This window comes from Motacilla alba, chromosome 21 (assembly GCF_015832195.1).
Source record: "Motacilla alba alba isolate MOTALB_02 chromosome 21, Motacilla_alba_V1.0_pri, whole genome shotgun sequence".
Taxonomy (NCBI): Eukaryota; Metazoa; Chordata; class Aves; order Passeriformes; family Motacillidae; genus Motacilla; species Motacilla alba.
The window spans coordinates 7,476,793-7,497,133 of record NC_052036.1 but is presented as its reverse complement, the minus strand read 5'-3'; the positions used below and the strand labels follow the sequence as shown (position 1 = coordinate 7,497,133).

General features: G+C 53.5%; 2 protein-coding genes across 3 annotated transcripts in view; one reads left to right on the top strand and one right to left on the bottom strand.

The window, feature by feature from the left end:
* Positions 1 to 651: 651 nt before the first annotated feature.
* LOC119710449 lies at positions 652 to 13,064 on the bottom strand. The gene is made up of 3 exons (XM_038159488.1): positions 12,407 to 13,064; positions 7,064 to 7,344; positions 652 to 1,049 (listed from the first exon to the last, which is right to left on the bottom strand). Exons 1-3 carry the CDS (start codon positions 12,914 to 12,916, stop codon positions 938 to 940), a joined length of 903 nt encoding a protein of 300 aa, XP_038015416.1. The 5' UTR covers positions 12,917 to 13,064; the 3' UTR covers positions 652 to 937.
* Positions 11,796 to 20,341, top strand: part of EPHB2 (EPH receptor B2) — a 125,698-nt gene continuing 117,152 nt past the window's right edge. For both annotated transcript variants that reach the window (XM_038159484.1, XM_038159485.1), the window contains exon 1: positions 11,796 to 12,039. In XM_038159484.1, the coding sequence (XP_038015412.1) occupies positions 11,955 to 12,039 (85 nt within the window). In that variant the 5' untranslated portion in view covers positions 11,796 to 11,954. The remainder of the gene's footprint in view (positions 12,040 to 20,341) is intronic.

Here is a 20,341-nt window from a genome sequence, read left to right as displayed (position 1 = left end):
GTGTGATTCCAGCAGGATGTGGGAGGCTGAGCGGGGCCGGCGTGCCAGGTGCTGCGCTGGCTGACACTCAGGGCAGGATCCGCGTCCCCCGGGCGGGATGTGAGCAGGGCTGCGATCCACGCCAGGTGCCAAACACGAGTGCCTTCAGCCCCCTTCTCTCCTCAGCCTCGCGGCAGCCTCTGCCTCGCCCTTCTCTCGGCAGGGTCGCTCCTTGCAGCCGCACGTATTTCTCCTCATGGCTCTCCTCCCCTTCCTTCGGCAGGCCTGGAGCTGCCGGGAGGAGCAGCTCCTTCCCGGAGCTCTAAAGGTGGGTGGGATGGGCTGCTGCAGGCAGCCACAGAGCTCTCTGGGCTGCCAGGGATTCTCTCCTTGCACTCCTGCATCCGTGCAGAGCTGGGCTGACAGGGACGGGATCCTGCAGGACCGGAGCCCGGAGCAGGGCATGGGAGAGCTGTAATCGCAGTCCCAGTGGTTTCCACGCTGCCTCCGAGATGGACTTGCGGCAGCTCCCGGAGATTTCTGGCACTAGCCGTGTCCCTGTTGGCAGCGCTCCTCCCGCTCCGGGGCCGCTGTTTGCTTATCTAGAGCCATGATTTAACACAGACGCAGGAACTCACACACTCTCTCCCAGTCTCTTTCAAATTACTTTATTGCTTCCTGTCAACCAGCCGAGCATATCCTGTTAATATACAATCCCCAACGAGCCGTTTTCACAGCGTAATCCCCCTCGGGCAGATAACACGGCTCAGCTCCCGCAGGATGCCTGGCTCTGTCTGAGGATGCAGGATCCCAGCACTAGGCAGGTATTTTCCAGCAAAGTGGGGCTGCTGCCGTTGTTGTTGTTAAAGATAAACTCCAGTGCTGTGAGACATGCTGGCTTGTTGCCAGTCCTGTGTTATTCCATCCCCTGGTGACCTTGCTCAGCCAGCACCAAGTGCTATCCCATGCTGGATGGCAGTGAGGGTCCTGGTGCTGGAACCTTTCTCCCAGCTCTTCCATCCCTGCTCCTGAGATCTGTCCTGATCCAGAGATACATCTTTATCCACCTGCTGCAGTGGGACAGCATTAGAATCATAGAATCACAAAATCACAAAGATTGGAAAAGACTTCCAGGATCATCAAGTCCAACTTTTGATTGCACACCATGCCCACTAAACCATATCCATATCCATATCCATATCCATATCCATATCCATATCCATATCCATATCCATATCCATATTGCTTCAGGGACTGCAGGTTGTTCCTTTTGCTGCTGCACAACCCATGTCCCAGAGAAGGTCAGTTCAGGAGATACCCATAAATCCTGGAGGTGGTGGTGGGAACATATATGGGGTGTCTGCTCCATCTTCCTGCAGTTTTATCAGCACTAGGTCAGGATGGATATGGCAGGTCCTGGAAACCCTCTAGGGGATTTCCTGCAACCCCAAGTTTTCTTACATTGAGTGGGTATTGGAGCTGACAGTGTTCTACCGTCTGCCATGAGGTCCTGTGGACATCTCAGCACCACTTGGAATGTCCAAAGCAGGACGTCTGCCTGCTGCAGGGCTGCTGTTTTAGGGAACTTGCTGTGTTTCTCCTACACGTTTCTGATCCTCCCTGCTCAGTCCCTTGCTAAGACATCTATGTGTCTTGACACTGCATTTGTAGAACATTCATGCTTCTCTGCCCCACCTGGTCTCCTCCAGCCTCCTCATGGGCTTGCTCCCTAACCCTGATGTCCATCTGATATGCCAGCTGAGCTCTGTCCACAGCAGAACACTAAGAAAATCCCTTTCAGAGAATATCACAGTGATTTTTGGGTTTATAGTGTGGAAGTGTCCTGAAGACCAGGTCACTGTGGAGCCTGTGCATCCTCTCTGTCCTTGTGCCAGGTGGTCCTGCTGCTCCTGGGCTGCCTGTTCTCCACAGAGGCAAAAGGACATTTGGAGGTGGCTTTGCTGTGGAGGGACGGACACCAGGGCTACTGAGTGTGCGTGCAGCTGGGCTTTTGGGCTGCTCCAAAGGCAAACAAAATGGGCAGATGATAAATTTGGCTTCAGGATTTACCCTGTTCTCAGCACTGCAGACACTGCAAGGCACAGTAGCTCAGGCCCAGGCAGCATCCCTTCTCCCTGGGAGCAGATACCTGTGCTAAACCTCCCTGGCAGGATTCACTGCATCTTCTGTGGACATTTCTTCAGCACACGCTGGGATTTCAGGACTCTCGGGGCTGCTCCCACTTGGCCCCTGGTTGCCAGCTAAAAGCCACTGTTGCTGTCTCTCCCTTGTCATCCTCCCTTGGCCCAAGGAAAGGGAACATGTGATGCAGCTGTAGCATGACACATGGCTGTATTATTGTGGTTCTATTTCCCAGGTTTTTCCTCGCTCCAGCCCGCAGTACAGTTTTATTGTCTGAAGTTGTTCCTGGAAGCTGAGGACAATCTTGGTGCTGGTTGTTGGTTTTACTACCAGCTGGATCCTGCCCTCAAGTACTTGTGATTCTCTCTACACTTAACACCTCATTAGCTGGAACATCCACTTACAGAGCACAGCTTTGCTGTCTGAAAAGAAGGAAAATCCTGTTTGACTTAGACGTTACACAGATCACTTATCTCAGAGACATCTGAACAGCCGGGCTTGGAAATTGAGTCCAAATTAAAAACCAGTTGGGAAGAAGTATCTGTCCTCCCAGGTAAATCAGGGGCTGATTTATTTCCTCCCCAGTATTCCTGCTGAGCAATGCATTCAGCACAGCTCCAGCCCAACACATCTCTGCCTCCATATCCCAAGGCTGGAAGGCTCTGTGCTTGCTGTGCTCCCAAGGCTGGAGCACTCATGAGCACCCCTCAACTCCCCTCAGAGCTGGCTCCTGCTCCCCTCCTGCTCCCTCTCACAGGGCCCTGTGCCATCTCCCTCAGCTTCTGCTGAATTCCCCACCCCAGCACTGGCACAGCAACTCCAGTTCTTGACATTCCCAGCTCTCCAGACGGAACAAAACACACCTTGAGGAAGAAAAAAAGCAAACTAAAGCCAAATTAAAGACCTTTCGGGTGCATGAATGCAACTGGCAGAGCTGTGCTGGAGGTCCCCATCATGCACTGGTGGCATGTTGATGGCAGGGAGCCCCTGCAGTGGCTCAGTGCAGAGGTTGGTGTAGCCCATGGGACAAGTCTCTAGCATCCACCACATCTCCCAAGGGGCCTTCCTCCCAAGGAAGGATTTTAACAGAAGAAAGAGGACAGGCTGGGGGGGCTGTAGGAGTCCAAGAAGATCTGTACAGATGACTCCAGCTATTTTAATTTCCATGGATTTCCCTGTATGTTCTAAATTCCTGTATCTCCATTCCAAGGACTTTTCCAGCCTGCATTTGAATCCTTGTGAATTTTGTGTCCCCAGCTCTGCTGAGGAGGTCAACAATTCACCTTCCATCCATGTGAAGAATCACCTCCTTTGATCCCAAACCCCAATCTTTCAGACCCTGGCCATGGACCTCACAGAAGTGTCATTTGACAGCTTTGGTTTATTCCTGGGAGAAAACAGAAGGGACCAACCTTGTCACTGCGCAAGGGAAGTTATGGATGTTTTCCCTACGGCATCACTTATCCTTTGTCACCTCTTTGCTCACCCCTATTCCTGCAGGACGGGCTGGTGACCTGCCTCTGCTTACTTCTCTCTGCAACCATCTCTTACACAATTAAGGTGACAAGAAACTCTCCTGACTCTCCCAGGCTTCCTGCTTTCCTTAAAAAACTTCCGGCGAGGAACTTAAAGGAAAGGTTTTGGAACCCCCAGCAGATGCCAGGAACAGATGGCACTGACTGTGTGTGTTCGGCCACTCTGGAGGGCTCTGAAGGGTTGTGAAGCAGGATTCCCCTTTGGAGAAGCCCCATGGACTTTCCTCTGGCAGGCAGCACTTACCCAGGGGTCTTCAGCTGCCCTCTAATACACGGAGTTTATGTCTCCCAGGAACTTTTCATACGGCCACCAGAGCAGTCCTCAAGGCACCCCATCCCCTCCTGGTGCCAGGACAGCATGGTGAGGGCTCAGCCCTGATGCTGTGCTTCCGGTCCCTTCAGGAGCAGGGATACCTCAATGAGTGCAGGAGAAATCAGCAGTCCCAGGTGCTCATGAGAATCCCCAAAGGAGCACTCAAGGAGAAATTCCACAGGGACCAAGCAGGATGCTGATTCCAGGGCCAATGGGATCCCAGCAGCTGCAAGGTTCAAGACTTGGGGGAAATCTGCAAAGAGCCTCCTCAATGGGGCACACTGCAGGGCTGGATGAAAGGATGACCTTTGTGACCATCACTGTCCCCTGTGCCCGGTGCCCCTGGCAGGGACCAGTGCCACGGCCTCTCCACATCACTGCTCCATCCAAGCCGTTCTGTGTCAGGGTGCCAGCAGGCACCTGAGCATGCTTTGGCTGGCAGGTGCCTCTGTTGCCAGGCCAGCAACCCAGAGGGCAGCAGGACAGGCTGTTCCAGGGGCAGCTGTGCTCCATCCACGTTGGTTAACTGGGCAGTGCTTCCTCCCACTCCCTGCCAGAGCCACAGACAGACATGAAGCAGGTCCTGCTCCTGTGCCATGGCCAGCACTCCTCAAGCCTTGAAGGGATGTGTCCCCTGCCTCTGCCCAGCCCCAAAATGACCCCCCAAGTCTCCTCACATTTTGAGTATAAGCCCCTGCCTCTCCCTCCTTGAAGATGTGTCCACCACCTCCACAGTGCTAGTGCATCCTAAGTGCTGCCTGTCCCTTCCCACCACGCTCCTGCCCCTGGAGCCCTGAGCATCTTCATCCCTCAAATGTACCTGGGCAAGAGAGCTGGGGGTGTTCAGCCTGGAGAAGAGAAGGCTCTAGGGAGACTTTACTGCCTCACAGGACCTAAAAGGGGACTGGGGGAAACCTGTAGAGGAACTTTGGACAAGGCATGTCCAGGACAAGGAAGGATGCCTTCACACTGAAATGGTTAGATGGGATATTGGGAAGAAATTCTTCCCTGTGAGGGTGGTAAGGACCTGGCACAAGCTGCCCAGAGAAGCTGTGGCTGCCCCATCCCTGGAAATGCCCAAAGCCAGGTTGATGAGGCTTGGAGCAAACTGGAACAGTGGAAGGTGTCCCTGCTCATGGCAGGGGGTGGAATGGGATGTGGTTTAAGGACTCTTCCAATCCAACCCATTCTATAATTCCATGATTCTATGATACCTTGCTGCTAGATATTATTATTCTCTTGAATCTTCAATAAAATGAAAGGTAAATCAGTCAATATCAGAGTCAGGAGCCTGTGCATGCATTTGCTATCATTCTGCAGGAATTGTTCCAGTTCAGTCCCATTTCAGCCCAGACCTTAATGATTTGGATATTCCTAGACCCAAAGGGAGAATGGGAAATGCAAATCATAGAGCACAAGCCCCGTTCCTGCTGACTCCTGACCTTTCATCTCCAGACCCTGGCAGGGGGGTTGCCTGCACACAGCTCTGCTTTCTCTGTGCCACTACATCTCCCATAGCTTGCTTCCCTTTGGAATTGCCTGGATAGAGGCATAGAGTCATAGATTGTTCAGGCTGGAAGGAATCCTAGAGACCGCCCAGTTCCAACCCCCTGCCGTGGACAGGGACATCTTCCACTCAGGGCTCCCCCATTCAACCTGCCTGTGACAACCTGTGTGTTTTCCACCTCTGCTGTGGAAGGAGATGTGGTTGCCTCCTTCAGATCTGTCTTTCTGTATCCCCTCTGAGGAGGAAAGAGCAGTTTCACACCAGACCATTGCCTCTGATCCTGTATTTGCCTTCTCTTAAGCCCCTGCTAGCTCAGAGCACTGGGGATTTTGCTCATGAGTGCCTTCAATGTAACGCATAATGTTGCATTTTTTCATAGTGTCCATAAGCATTTGCAAAGCTCCTATATTTAACACCAGCATTGACAAAACCCAGGTAGTTTTCTCCCCAGTTTCCCCAGTTTCCTATTAAATGCCATTTCAGCATTCTCAATGTCAAGGATGCCACCCTGTAATTTTATAGTATTAAACACAGACCTGAGTTTGACTTTTCAGCTTTTCCACCTTCTTTTGAACAACTTTAAAACTGTTTTCTGGAAGATTTCTGGACCTTGGATTCCCTGCCACAAAATAGCTTGGGTTACATCCTTTTCTTTTACAAACCTTTACAAATGACAGCAATTAAATCGAGCATCCTTCTATGTTGTTACCCCTGTCAGTAGGTAATGCCTGGCAGTTTTTCATCACAGGTTATCTCCTGGGCAGATTTATCTCTAACATTGTTATTTCTGGCTATAACCAAGCACTAAAATGAAAATATTTTCCAGAATTCAAGCCCCATCTTCTGCCAGTCATGCCTCATGGCTGTAAAGTATTTTGGATTAGGTTTCTATGTATAACATGATATTCTTGTGATGGTTCCACCTTTTCTTTGCAGTATATCTAAGTAGCCTTTTAAAATGTTGGGGTTTTTTTTTTTGAAACATAGGGTAGTAGTTTATATACTTGATTGTCACATTTCTCTACATTCTGGAAAAGTAGTGGTACTCAGTCAAAGGTAGGACTTGATGATCTTAGAGGTCTTTTCCAACCGTAATGATTATGTTAGTCTATAAATCAGGAAATCCTTATTTTTATTTAAAAATAATTATATAATATATGGTTTTATTTAAATTTGCCTTCTTTTATTTTTTCCTTCCTACTTATTTACCTATGATCCTGCTTATTTACCCAAACAAATTTTTCAAGAAGACCTGACATCTTTGCAGTCCCCAAGAAGACACTTTTATGAACTTTATTTTTCCAAAAGTTACTTTTAATTCTGAACCTGGGTTCAAATTTGTCAAAAAAAAAATCCTAAATTTCCTACTCAATTCTACAGTTCTAAATCTATTTTAAATGCTTCAAAAGTGCCTCTTGTCTTTAATTTGTTCCCATGGCTACAATTCAAAAGTTTCATTCATTTTCTGACTGGAGAAAACTCCAAATCATTACTGCAATCTAGAAGTTAACTTTTCCTTCTTAATCTAGCTGAAGCCTCTAAACCCTCAGACTATAGACATTGCAGCAGCAACAGAAACAGGGTTACCTTCCACCCCTTGATCCCCGATCCTCACTGCAGCCCCTCCCCGCAGAGATTAAATCCTCGCTTGGAGCTTTTCTGTGGCTCTGCCTCGTTCCTGGGGGTCCCAGTGCAGGACGATGCTCAGCTGCCCAGGGCCATCCTCTGACTTTCCTCCTCTCCGTTTCATCTGGTACCAGGGAGCTCGGGGTTGGTACGCACAGGAATCCCTCATGTAGAGGGCTCAGAAATGCCGGAGGAGAGACTTGAAGGGGAGAGGGAGCCGCTGGTTGCCCCTCCTCAGGTCCCTGCAACAGGATAAACAGGTTGAGTGAGGTGGGGCTGTCCAGTGTCACGTTTCAGCACGAGCCATCCAGGGCCAGGTACCCTCAGCGAGTGTACAGGGATGTAAAAGGTTAATCTTTATTTAACTCTGTGCAGAGAAACCTGCCGACAGTGTCCCCAGTGGGGTGGGAAGGGTGGGGGCTGCAGCCAATGCCTGCTGGAGTGGTGGCTGGTGACTGGTGTAACTGGTGAAGGTGCTGCTTTGCTCTGGGATGGTGCGGGAGAGCTCTGAGATCCCTGGAAACTGTCGATTTGTGGCACAGATCAGAGTGCCGATGTTGAGCTGAAAGGTGCTGGGCAGCACCAAGGGCTCAGCCTGGAGGTGGGGAGCCCCTGCTGCTCTCACCCTTCCCCCTGAAGGACCAGACCTGCCTGTCCGCAGCCTGCAGAGCACTTGGGGTGACTGGGAAGGGCAAGGAAGGACAGAGGGAGGCCCTTGGTGGTGACAGGCTGCAATCACAGATATCCGTGGGGTTTCTGGCTGTTCACACACCCTTCACAGAGGTTAGAAAAATACCCTATTGGGAACAGTTCCTCCATCCCTGCTGAGCTGGGGAACATTAAGTAGGTGATAGTAAGTGGTCCCTGAGTGGGAGGGCCTGCTCTCCTCTGGAAAGTGCTACTCCAGACAATTTATCATTCAAACAAAGAGGGGAAAAAGGGTTAAACACTGCCCGGCCTCCCCAGCCAGTGGTGGCTTTGGTTATCTGCAGCATGGCTGCAGGGCTACATGGTGCCTGTACATGTTCGGGGATCAGGAGTTAAGTGTTTAAATGATAAGTGATATCTTAAAAACATAAGTTTAGCAATGAATCTTTACCGACAATACTATACTATTAGTTAATAGGCAGAATTAACTCACTGGCCTGGGGCCAAGCCCATCACAGCCAGAGCCAGAACAGCTGAAGCTGCTTTTCACTTGGGTTTTGCTTTTACCGGATTTTCTGCTGCAGGGAGACTCCAATTTCTGTAAAAATATGCTCATGTTTTCCTCCTCCCAACCTGCCCCTGTAAGCTTGAGGTTCCTTGGAGCCCAAGGGATTCAGCCAGGACCTGGAAAGCTTTCCTCTTGCATGCAGAGGTGTGACCAAGGGTGTCGATTCAGGATTAAGGGTGTTGATTCTCTGCAGGGCATCTGTCAGTGGCCCTGGACCAGCTCCCTGTCTGCTTTTGGTGGGACTTTACAGGCAGATTTACTCTAGGTGCCAACATGGGACTCACTCCCCATCTCTCCCATTCCAGATAAACCTCCCTCTCCCTCAGCTGGGGCATTGAGACTGACCAAGTAGCTTCCTTGGACCAAAGAAGCATCTCCTGAATCTTTCTGGTAGCTGAGGCTGCTTGGAATCACCAAAGATTACTTCACTGAGCCTTGAGTCTGTGCCTGACAGCTCTGTGTCACCACTTGCTGCTTTCCTTTGTGCCTCCCTTGACTCCCAGCTGTCACCTGCTTCACCTCTTTAACCTCACAGAGGGTGAGAGGGAGCCACCTCCTCCAGGTGTGATGAGCCAAGGGTTTCACATGCAAATGATCTTTTTCTTTCCGCATCAGGAACCAAAAATGCAGCATTAAATGTGTAACCACCAAACCTGTTTTAATGTCCCCCTAGATGTCATCTCTCCTTGCTCTGTTGACCTGGGAACCATCTTTTGATGTAAACCAAAATGTGGGTGCAGCTGGAGGGGTGGTTGTCCCATTTTTTGTGACCCTCATCAAGGCTGTACCTGATGCTTTCTGCAGCAGGGCTTGAGTGTCCTGTGGCAGTGCTGCCCCAGGGTTACTTGTGGGCAGCAAGGACCAGCAAAACCAGTGCAACCTGACTTCCAACTGGCCACATCCAAGCTGCCTGATGGTGTTCATGTTCATGTGACACAGTTCCAAGGCCACTTGTCACCAGATGGCAGCAAGGAGAGCATCAGCTCACAGTGTGGCTGAAGACAGCAGTGAGGATGCACAGCGCTCCCTAGTCCATGGCCAGCCTCCACTGAAGCCACTGAACCTGGTGCAGAGTGAGTGGAAGGCGCAGAGAAGGACATTGGAGGAGGCCTGGAGTCCCTTGTCATAGCACGGTGCTTTGCAGCACTTGCTGGTCTGCTCAGATACTGAGGCATGGTGACCAGAGGAGCTTGTGGTATTCAGGTCAGAAGGTAGATACTGGTGACAACGCCTGCACCGGGAACAGCAAGTTTGTGAGAGTGGCAGTGGAACCTTGGCAGGCCTTCCCATGGATGCCAAAAAATGCAACAGTCATAGAAAGCCCTTCCTGGGAGCCCTTCCTGAAGGTGTGAGGTGGCACCAGTGCTCACAGTTCATGACTGGCCGTGAAGAGCATATTCAGGGCACAAACCAGACTTCAGGGAGCATGTAAGAGCTTCAAAGTCAGTGCAGCAGCCAGACAAGTCTGCGTAGTCCAAGGTCCATCTCCATCAGCAACAGCCTAAGGGGGAGCTCAAAAGAGAAGAGAGAAGGTCTCCAGTGACTGTTCCCTTGGGACAAAATTCCCATTGTGTCCGGCAGTGGAATCCTGGAGAGCTTCAAGAAAATCCTGAGGGTCTGGGTGGGCAGTGGTAAACACACAGGACTGCTGCTCTTGGACTCCAGGCTTCCATTTTGGAGAATTCATGGATCCTTGGCAACATGCAGGACACAACAGCCCTAGGATCCAGGAGGACTGAAATGAGGATATGATGAGTTTGGAAATGGTGAGTGCTTTCAGACATCTGATGGGAAATGCTGGCTGCTCCAGAGCAGCAGGGAGTGAAGGGAGTCTGGGAGTGAGAGAGCCTGGTACATTGCTGGAATGGTAGGTAACTGCTGGGGATCCTTGGGATTCTTGCCCTGGAGAAGAACACATCTGAAGGAAGGAGAAGCAAGGCCACTGGCTGTCCTGGCCTTCAGCCTCTTCCCTCAATGCAAGAGTGACCCTGAAAGAGCTTCTACAGATGAAAGTTTCTCCACACATGATGGAGCTGGGCCACAGGGTGCTCGTGTTAGACCTGGGGCCAACGTGGATGAGCAGCAACATCTGCAGTGACAGGAACTCCCAAAGCAGACCAGAGCCTGAGCTGAGGAAGACCATTTGGCTCATGCATGTGGCCAACACCATCAGGTGTGGGAGCTGTCACCTCCACTAACCACTCCTGTGGAATCATTTTCTGTGGTAGGTCAAGGCAGAGAACCCAAGGTGCTCAAGCTGCTGATGCATCAATGGGATAAGGAAGAGCACAGTGGAACCTAGACTGTTTTTTCCAAGTCCTTCCATGGGGAGTTGAGGGATAGGAATCCATCCTCAAAGTACAGAGGGTCTTCAGCTCCTGGCCTATGAACCTGGCATAGCTTGTGTAGAGATCCATGTGGAGGGTGTGACCTCCCTAGGAAGATCTTCCAGGATACAAGTGCTTCCTGCAGGATGCACCTGAACCTTCTGCCCAACCAGCAGTAATTGGGACACAGCTATGGAGGGTGAGCAGAGGGCACTGCTGGGTACAACGTGGATACTAGAGAGGTGAGGAGGAGATGCCAGGTGGCAGGGGGACCTCCTGGGGTAAAGAGTCCTGGCAGCAGCCACATGTCATAGATTCACAGAATGGTTTTGGTTGGAAGGGACCTTAAAGACCATCTGGTCCCAACCTCCCTGGCATGCCCTTAAGAGGGTGTGGATCATGAGGTGCTCACAGGGCAGATGTGGTTCCCAGGCATCGGGGAAGTTGAGGCCTGTTGAGCGCTGCGATGCAGAATTGGAACTGGGTCTCATCTTGCACCTTCTAGGAAGGTCCTGCTTGACCCCAGCAGTGTCAATGGGGCTTGTGACCAAGTCACAACAGCTCCACGTGGGAAGCGGGGGGGAGGCTGTTCTCTCTTGGCTGGCGGCAGGGGGATGGTGGAGGAGAAGGGTGCGGGGGCTCAGGGCTGCCCACAACAAGCCTCGGATTTACCAACTCCTTGGATTTTTGTTTCTTTCTTTCTATCCTGCTGTACGCGTCCCCTTCTCCAGACGAGAATTCTTCTCACCGCCCTGGCCCCCCGGCTCCGGTGAGCAGCTGCGGGAGCTCACCCCCGCGGAAGAGATGCCCGGCCCGTGGCCGCGGGCAGTGCGAAGGGCGCGGCGGCGGGGGCATCCCCCCGGGACCCCCCGCCCCTCCGCCCCCTCTCCGGTGCCGGCGGCGCAGCGAGCCCCGGCGAGGCGGATTTGGGCTGAAATCACGGCTTTCTCTGGATGATCGACAGCTCCGGGAGAAACCATCGCCGGGCCGGGGGGAGCCGCCGCCCGCTCGCCGCCCGCCGCCCCCCGCCCGCCGCCGGCCCCCGCCGCGCCCCCCCCCCGCCGCCGCCCCCCCCTCGCCGCCCCCGCCGCCCCCGCGAGCGGCGCGGCCCCGGGGCGGGGCGGGGCGGGCGGCGCGGGGCGTCCCCCGCGCGGCGGCGGCGGTGGCTCGGCCCGGCCGCGGCGGCGGGGCCGGCGGAGCGCTCCGTGCCCGCGGCCGTGCCCGCGCCGGCGGCGGCCCCAGCGAGGGGCTCTGGGCTCTGCGCTCCGCGCTCCGCCGCCTCCATGGAGCGCCGGCCGCGCCGCCTCTGATGCCCGGCCCAGCGCGCACCATGGGGCCGCTGTGGCTCTGCTGCCTGCCCCTCGCCCTCCTGCCCCTGCTCGCCGCCGTGGAAGGTAAGGGGGGCGCGCGGGGGGCGGGGGCCCTGCGGGTAGGGCGAGCCCCCTCCGGGTTTTCCCCGTTTTTTGGGGGGTGGCACTTTGCCCCCTGCCCCCCTCCCCGCCGCACGCCCTTCGGAGGGGAGGCGAAGTTTGGGGAAGTGCTCCCCTAGCTGGAGGTGTCGCCACCGGAGCCCGGTGTGTCGTGTGCGTCCCCCCCCCCGCCCCCAGACCCTCCCGATCTCTGGCCGCCCTTCTCCCCGCCATCCCTCCGCCGGAGTGGGCATCTCTGGGTACCGCGGAGGGTCCCTCAGGGATGCCCGGGGTTCACCGCCCGCTGCTGCTCTCGGGAGAGTCTTTGGGGTGCCCCTCTGCCAGGCCTTACCGGCGTTCTGGAGCTGGTGGCCGGCTCCCCGTTGGCGCCGTGGCGTTCTCGGCGTCCCCAGGAGGAGCCGAGCTCCCCGCCGAGGTCCACGGTGCTCAGACAAAGCAGTGTGAGGCGGCAGGTGGGGAGCTCCAGGGCTGGGTGTGCGGGGACGGCGCTGGGTGGGAGCCCCACGATGGGGTCTGTGCAAGGGGAGACTCGTTCTCCTGCTCCCCAACCATTCCAGCCATTCCTGCCTGCTCCCACCCGCCCGCTGCATGGACACCCTGGGAAGTGCCAGAGAACTGGGTTGGGCAGGGGCGAGGGCCAGGTGTCAGGCCAAAAACCGGCTCGTCCTGGAGCAGGCTGGTCCAGGGATGCCTGTCCATTGTGGAAGGGTCGTGATGGAGGGGCTGGGTGGCTCCGCTGTCCCTCCGGCTCCGTTGGGCTGGTGGGCATGCTGGGTGGCCAGTGCTGGCCCTGTGTGTGCCGGGCGGTGGGAGCCACTCGGACGGTGTTTGTCTGGAACATGGATGAGGCACCATTTATTAAGTTGGAGTTTTGGGAGATGACTCATGGGTTGGCCAGCTATACATCGTGATATTTACAATATGGGAGCTTGGCATAAATAGGACTATTTACGTTGCAGCGGAGAGCGCTCGCCAGCTCTGCTATTCAAATGAGCCCAGCATGGTTTTAATTATGGGGGGGAGGGTTGGGGTGAGGAGCGTGTTTGTGAGAGCATACGTGTCCATGCAGGACGTCTGGCCCCATCCGCTGGTGGCCTTGACACTTTCAATGGGGTCTGGGCTTGGCCAGTGGGGCCCATGCGCGCTTGACCATGACAAGCTGATGCTGCCGACTGTAGCATGCTGGGTGCCTTGGGCAGGGATGGGGTGACACCTCCATCCCACCCTGCTCCTCCTGCTGCCCAAGAGGTGCTGCCAGCCGGTGCTGGGGGTCAGTGGCCGGCTCCCGGGGCTCCTGCGCGTGTTCGTGGAACGTGAGTGACTTTCCCACCATCATGGCAGGGGCAGCAGACACTGGATGCATGAGTGCCAAGGGATGGGGAGTATATCTGGGAGTGAGCAGCTGGCCAGTGCAGCTGGAATGTTTCACCCACCCGAGATGATCGCTCTAAGGTGTGCTCCTCCACGGATGGGGACGCTCTCAGGGAGATGGTCAGTGGGCTTCCAGCAGCCATACCCAGCCGGGGCTGACTGTGTTGTTTTGGGTTTGGTGTGGTCCTCCCGTGCCCCTGCTGTTGCCTCTTGCCCTGTGCGTGTCATGGGGCTGTGATGGTCACTCTCAGGGTTGGTGTGGGCAGCCAGATCCATAATCTAGCCTTCCAGGAAAAGGCCTCTGGAGACCTGGCAAGGTGAAAACGTGTGGGATGCAGCTCCTTGGGTGTGCCTCTGCTCCTTCCTTTTTGGAACTGCCTCTTCCCACCGCTTCCACAGTGCCTGGATGTGGTGTCCACCTGCACCTCTGAATGCTCTGGATCACTTTGGTGTGGACAGATGGATCCAAAAGTAGCTGCTGGCCATGGAGGTGGTGGCTGGACCCACCATGTTCCTGCGGCTGCAGGGAACTTCCACGGTGGCGATGCCCTCCATCAGCAGCCCCAGCATATTCCAGGGCCAAAATGGGGGCAGAAAAGCTTGTTCAGGGGAAAACTACAATTCTGGAAGATCCTGCCTCTTGAGTCCTTTTTTTGGCTCTGTCACAGAGCATTTCTGTACTGCTGGTAATTTCACTTGTCTCCTCTGTGCCTCAGTTTTCCTAATTACAAGGCGTAAAATAATCCAAGCATCTTTCCCAAGGGAGCCGCGAGGTTTTGTTAATGAACATGACAAAGTGCTTTGGGATCCGTGGTTGAAAGCGCAGCCTTAGTCAGTGCGGCTGTGTGTGGGGTGTTTATTTATCTACATGCTTTATATTTCTCTGTGCGCTATATATTCACTTGCATTTAACAAACCTTAATTAGAAACAAAGCCGATAGGGAAGGAAATATAAACAGGAGTGTGCATGGAAATTGGAAGTTGATTGCTCACTGGCCAGCAGAACGCATGGTTCGGGCTCGGGAGGGAAGGCTGTTTGGTTAAAACCGGCTCTGTTAAAAGGAAATGTAAAAAGAACGTGAAACATAAATCAGTATGGAAAACAGGGAGGTGGATGACAACATACATAAAGCAGAGGTTAGGAATTGCCTGTAGTTGTGAAGGCGGTTGGAAGGTAATGTGTCTGCAGCTGAGAAAGTTCAGGCTTCTCAAAGGAAAGTTTTTTGTGTGTTTTTTTTTAAAAAAAACCAACAAAACCCAAACCAGAAAGTCAAGAACAAAGGAGTCCTGGAAGGGTCTGGATCCCACACCAGTTGGTAATGCTGCTATCGCTAACGGCCCCGCTTTGTATTCCTGCTGCGTAGGCTGCGCGCCGATCGCAGGACTGACGCTCCCGAGGTATTTTGGGGGGAGCTGGGAAGGACACGGAGGTATTTTAAAATCAACAGCCTGGCTAACTCACGTGCGAGGAGGGAAAACCAACCCGATGGCGCTCTTCACCCTGGTGGAGTTAACTTTTCACAAACCTTGCGGTGCTGGCAAGCTTCCCGAGGACTGGAGGAGAGCCAGCCCTGTGCCAAAAATGCAAAAGGAGACACGAGATGGCCCTGCTATCAGTGAGGGTGTGGGCAGCACGGAGCCAGCAGCACGGAGGCAGCGACAGGCTCCAATGGGTGATGGAGAATTGCCTGGCAAGAGTTTTACTGGGAAACAGGATCATGGGTGAGGGGACTTGATTTTGAGCATCAACCGTGCCAAGCAATCCTAATCCTGAGCCTAGTCTTGGGCTTGGCGAGGAATGCAGGGGCAGGAGGGCTGTATCCACTCCTGGGGTGGGTATTCCCAGGGCATGCTGTGGCTGAGGTGCTGGACATGGACATCCCTGCCCATCCTCCAAGCAAGCTGGAGACAGGACTTCAGTGCTTCTGTGTATTTAATAGGGAATTATAATATACGTAATATTTGCGGCACTCTCAGACACATGGTGGGATTGTTGGGGGGTCCTGTGCAGGACCAGGATTTAGACTGGATGATCCTTGTGAGTCCCTTCCAATTTGGGATATTTTGTGATTCTGTAGTATCCAGTATCTTTAATTTCACTTATCCTGTAACATATTGCAATGTTAAAACATAGTCTCTTCTCCTGTACCTGTGTTGACCACCTCCACATGGGGTGCGGGGAGGTGCCAGGGACACAGGGTTGGTTTGGGCCTTTGTGTATCCATCTTTCTGGGTCTCTATAGAGGAAGACTTGAGCCATCTCTTCAGGGTTACAGTCACACCAGGGCATTGCTTCGACCTTGGTGCTCCATGGAGGTGGATGTTCCAGGTGTGCCAGAAGCATGGGAGCTGCAGGAGCCTCTCAGCAAGCCTAGCATGCTCTGGAGGGATGCGGCAGAACAGCAGGTCCAGGGAATAACACAGAATCTGTCAAGACCTGATCCTTCCTGCGAGCTTGAACTCCAGATCTACAAACACTCTCCTAAGAGTGGGAGGGGAGCAAATGTTTTGGGACAAGTGGGACTGAGGAGCAGAGCAGAACCTGTGGTTTTGGCCCGGCCCTGTGCCACCCGTCTCCCTCCTGCTGCCTTCCCCTCCCCTCCATTTCCTGGGTTAATTTTTGACAAGGCACATTCCTTGCACCCACCTGCCCTTTGCATTAGAGGGGCAGCAAAAGGGAAAGCTCCTTTTGGAGACCAAATAAATCAGTGCCTCATTTAAACATCCATGTTGCTGCCTTCACTGCCCTGTTCTGTGGCTTTTCCAGGCGGGAGCAGCAGTCCTCTCAATACCTGCTGACTTCCTGCTTCTCTGGGTGACAAAAGCATAGGGAGGAGATGCTGTAGGGGACAAGGGCTCGGGGTTGGTGGCCACTGATGTGCCCCCGCTCCTCGGGTCACCCCACAGAGGGTGTGAAGGGGACACAGCTGTGCCTTGGGGATGCTGTGAGGGGTTGGGGGTTGTCCCCAGGGATGGGAGCAGCCGTCCCCTTGGAGACGGGCTAAGGACCTGCCTGCACTAGTCAGGGCCCTTTGTGTGCACATACCTGAGCTGCTGGAAAGAGGGGTGGGCACTCAGGAAACTGCCCGAGGAGCTGGGTAAATAGTGGAGGCTGTGACAGCTCCCGAGCCTCAGTGCTTTGGGGTGAGGGATGAACGAGAGCCTGACCCTCCACCTGCTCCCCGCACACCAGCCCTGCTGGGATAGGAATGAGGGTGGCTCTGGCTGGGAGTGGGGTTCCCATCCTGTCACAATCCCATTTTTACCAAGGAAGAGCCCCATCAGCTCCCACCCTGGTTTGTAATCCCTCCCATACCTGGAGCTGGTTTATAGAGAGACCAGGGGGAAACACAGCTGCCAATTGGATCTGTTGGGATGGGGGAAGCAGGGAGATCCTCAGAGGCAAAAGTTCAGCCGTTAGATAAGGGAAAGGATGGGGCCTCCTGTGATAAGGGGCTGAGTGCGGCATGGGCTGGGCGGGAGGGAGGGAGAGGCAGCGCGGGGGAGTTCCGAGGGCTCTGCCCGGCCTGTAGCCTGGGATGCAGGGAGCACTGGGGAGCACTGGGAATGCTGGAGGTGGGCAGGGACCCCTTGAAGGCTAGGTGACAGCAGGAGGGGGGGTGTGAGGAAAGAGAGGTGCCTGGAGATGTTGTGCAGGCATATATTGTTAATGTCTGTATATAAATGTCAGATGTTTGAGGAACCTGCTGGATGGATGGCAGGTTGTGCCAGGGTGCAGACACGGGTGGCTGTGCAGGGCGTGCCAGCCCCCTGAGATAATCAGGATGAGGGAAAGGAGTAGGTGAGGATCGTACTGTTCGCCCCTCCCTGAATTTCCTTGTTTGGGATGAAGGGAGCAGTATCAGGTCTGACAGGAAGTGTGGCACCGACTGCCAAGTGTTAAAGGAAGATAGAGCAGGCCATGAGGGCAGAAAACACAGCTGTAAGTGGGGCTGGTCTGTGCCTCCCTAAATGTCACATTCAGAAATGATGGTTTTAGTGCCTGAGAACAGTTGTGGTTCTTTGGAGAGCTCACAGGAGGATGAACTCTGGATTTAGACCTGAGCAACCACACACAAGACAGCAGATCTGTTCCACAGGAGCAGATTCAATCTCCCAATGGGCATGAGGAGGGGCTGGGGAGCTCCAAAAGTTGTGAAGCTTTCTTAGTTGATGCAATAAATTATCTTCTTTCCACGTTACCTCTCTCAGAGTTGGACCATGGCATCCATAAAGCAACCAGCACTTAAAAACATCACATAGTAATGGTCTCTGAGTAAGGCAAAGTGAAGGAGCTGACTTAAGGGAGAAGCTAAAATATAAAAATATTTGCCTATGATGTAGAAAATTAAGTTAAACCTCAGAATAAATTCATGCAGCCACTTAACATGAGTTTCCTAAAAATAACCAAAAACCAACCAAACTTGATTAAATGGCGAATTGGAGGAGGTCATTGGAGGTAAAAAGATGTTCTTCATAAAGTGGAAGTGGTATCTAAAAGGAGAAAATAAATCAGAAATTGTGGTCTGGTGGATGTAAAGCCATATAAGGCAGGCTGAAAAAAATAACTTGAGAGAAGAAATTGTTTATCCCCCAAGTTTCCCCTCAACAGTTGGGTATTGGGAAGTTAAATGTGCAGGATGGAGCCCTTGGCGTGGAGGGGGATGACTTCAGTGTCACCCCAAGTGGCCAAAGGGGCTCCTGCCAAGGAGCTTTGCTTCCCAGGGCAGGGCTCGGAGACTGTTCTGAAGTGATGGCGGGAGAACTCGTATTTTACAATAAGTCAATAAAATTAATATTTGAGCCAGAGTAAATGGGATGAGCATCCTTTAAGAAGATCTCCCTGGGTGATCCAGGAGACTCCAGAGCAGTAATTTTAGAGGAAGGGCTCTCTGATGGATTAAAATGTGCTTAAAGAAGGGGAAACAAAGAGTCAGTTTTCCCACTGGACGGGGTCAGCATGAGGCTTGCGCTGGTGATGTATTCATAAAGTAGAGAGGGGTGGGAATGGGAAGGCGAAGAGTGTTTGCAGATTATACAAAATTATTCAGGATGATAAAAACAACAGTTGTCTTGAAAATATCGCAAAAGGCTCTCATGACACTGGATAGCCGGGCTATAAAGTGGCAGATTAAATGTAGTCAGGGATGAATGAAAAGGGATTCACATGGAAAAAATTACCCTAAACCCATGCATGCACAGTGGCAGTCTTTAAATTACTTATTAGCATTTTGAGAAAGAGATCTTAAAGTCATTGTGGATGGCTCTTTGAAAGCATCAGCTCCGACCTGGGAAAGACTGGGAAAGGGAGTGAAGATGCTTGTACCAGCAAAGTACAGGGGAGAGGGGCTCCGGGAAAGATGCAGAGTGGGGAGGGAGGGGGCACAGAGGTGCATTGAACTGTGGGAGGTATAAAGAAGAGGGTGATGAAAGGGTGATGATCCCTTATTTTATAGTTTTTTCCCTCTCTCTGGAGTTCTCAAGCAGAAGGTTGCACACCAGGAGCAATGGAGGGTGGAGGCAGGGCAGGGTGAAGTCCAGCCCTCCCCCGTCCTGGGTACCAGGAGCATCGGGTACCCTTGATTCTGGTGTGCTCCCTAAGCATTCTGGTGCACTGCAGAAGGTGGGATGGAAACCAGGAATCCCTTTGGCTTAGCCTCCCATGGTAGATGTGGTACTTGAAAGGAAACAGGGAAAGGTGCCTTCTCTGGGCTCCTACACTGAATGTCCAGGCTCGGTGTGACTGTGACACACAGCTCGGTGACAGCTGTGTGACTGTCCCTGGGCAGAGGGGACACCTCAAGCTGCCGTGGACTGGTGCTCCCAGGGCCAGACAAAGGGAACAATGGGCTCGGCTGCTGGGCTCCTGGGTAGCCTGCAGCTGGCTCCAAGCCCCTAGCCCAGAAGAGGAAGGGCAGGCAAAAGGTTTGGGATCCCCTCTGCTCCCACCCAGGCTTTGGGGACACAGGGACACCCAGCTGCAGCAGGCTGAAGGACAAGGTGGCCCTGGTGATGCACAGGCTGGTGATGCAGCTCACTGGCTGTGCCCAGCTGGGCTCTGTCTGTCCAGCAGCAGGCTGAGGGGAGTCCTGCTCAATGGGAGGTGTCATCCCAGCTCCTTAAAAATGTCCCCAAAGTGTGTGGAGCCCTGCTGGAGCCTGGTGAGCTCTGGTTGCATGTCCATGTCATGACTTGAAGGGACCTGTTTTGGGAGGCTTCTGCAGCACTGCTCTGCTGAGAAGCAGAGGAGAGGAGAACCACGGAGGGTGAGGAGGGTCAGAGAGGAGGCTGGATCCTCCAGATCTCCTGTCAGGACCCTCTGTGAGCCTGAACAACTTCAGAAGGGGACACAAGAGAGAGAAGGCATCTCCATCCTGTGTAGTCCTCATGCACAGGCTGTGGGTGAGAAGCGCTGTGATGAGACAGTGCAGGTTCTTCCTATCCCTGAGTCTCTCAGGGCAGGGGAGGACTGATTGGAGCAGTCTGCCTTGGAGCAGGGGACAGGGAGTCTCTGGATGCTCCTTGGTCTCCAGAGGAGATCCTGCTCTTTGAGCCTCCCAGTAGGCCACTAGTTCCCTCAAAGTGGCCACGGAGCCTACACACTTTGGGCTGCTTAAGGCTGGAGGGTAGGACAGGATGTATCTGAGGAGAAACCAAGCAGGAATGGGCTGCTGAGGTGCCTCCAGGTGTGTGGTTGGTTTCACCCAGAACAGGTGTGGGTGTGTATGTCCTACCAGGACCCATATCTGCCTGCTTCCACTGCTCTCCACTCCCAGACAGATGGTGGTGGCCATGGCCGGTACTCTTGAATGGAACTGGCATCATCATTCCCTGCTATTGGCTCCCATCACTTGCTGGTCGTTGTCCCCAGGTGATGCCTCTGTGAGTTTGGCTT

Coding starts and splice junctions, on each gene's coding strand:
- LOC119710449 (XM_038159488.1), bottom strand. CDS start 12,916: ATGTTCCAGACAAACACCGTCCGAGTGGCTCCCACCGCCCGGCACACA. Junction 7,345..12,406: donor CCACCAGCTCCAGAACGCCG/GTAAGGCCTGGC, acceptor ATCCTGTTGCAG/GGACCTGAGGAGGGGCAACC. Junction 1,050..7,063: donor CGGGGATCAAGGGGTGGAAG/GTAACCCTGTTT, acceptor GTCCCACTGCAG/CAGGTGGATAAAGATGTATC.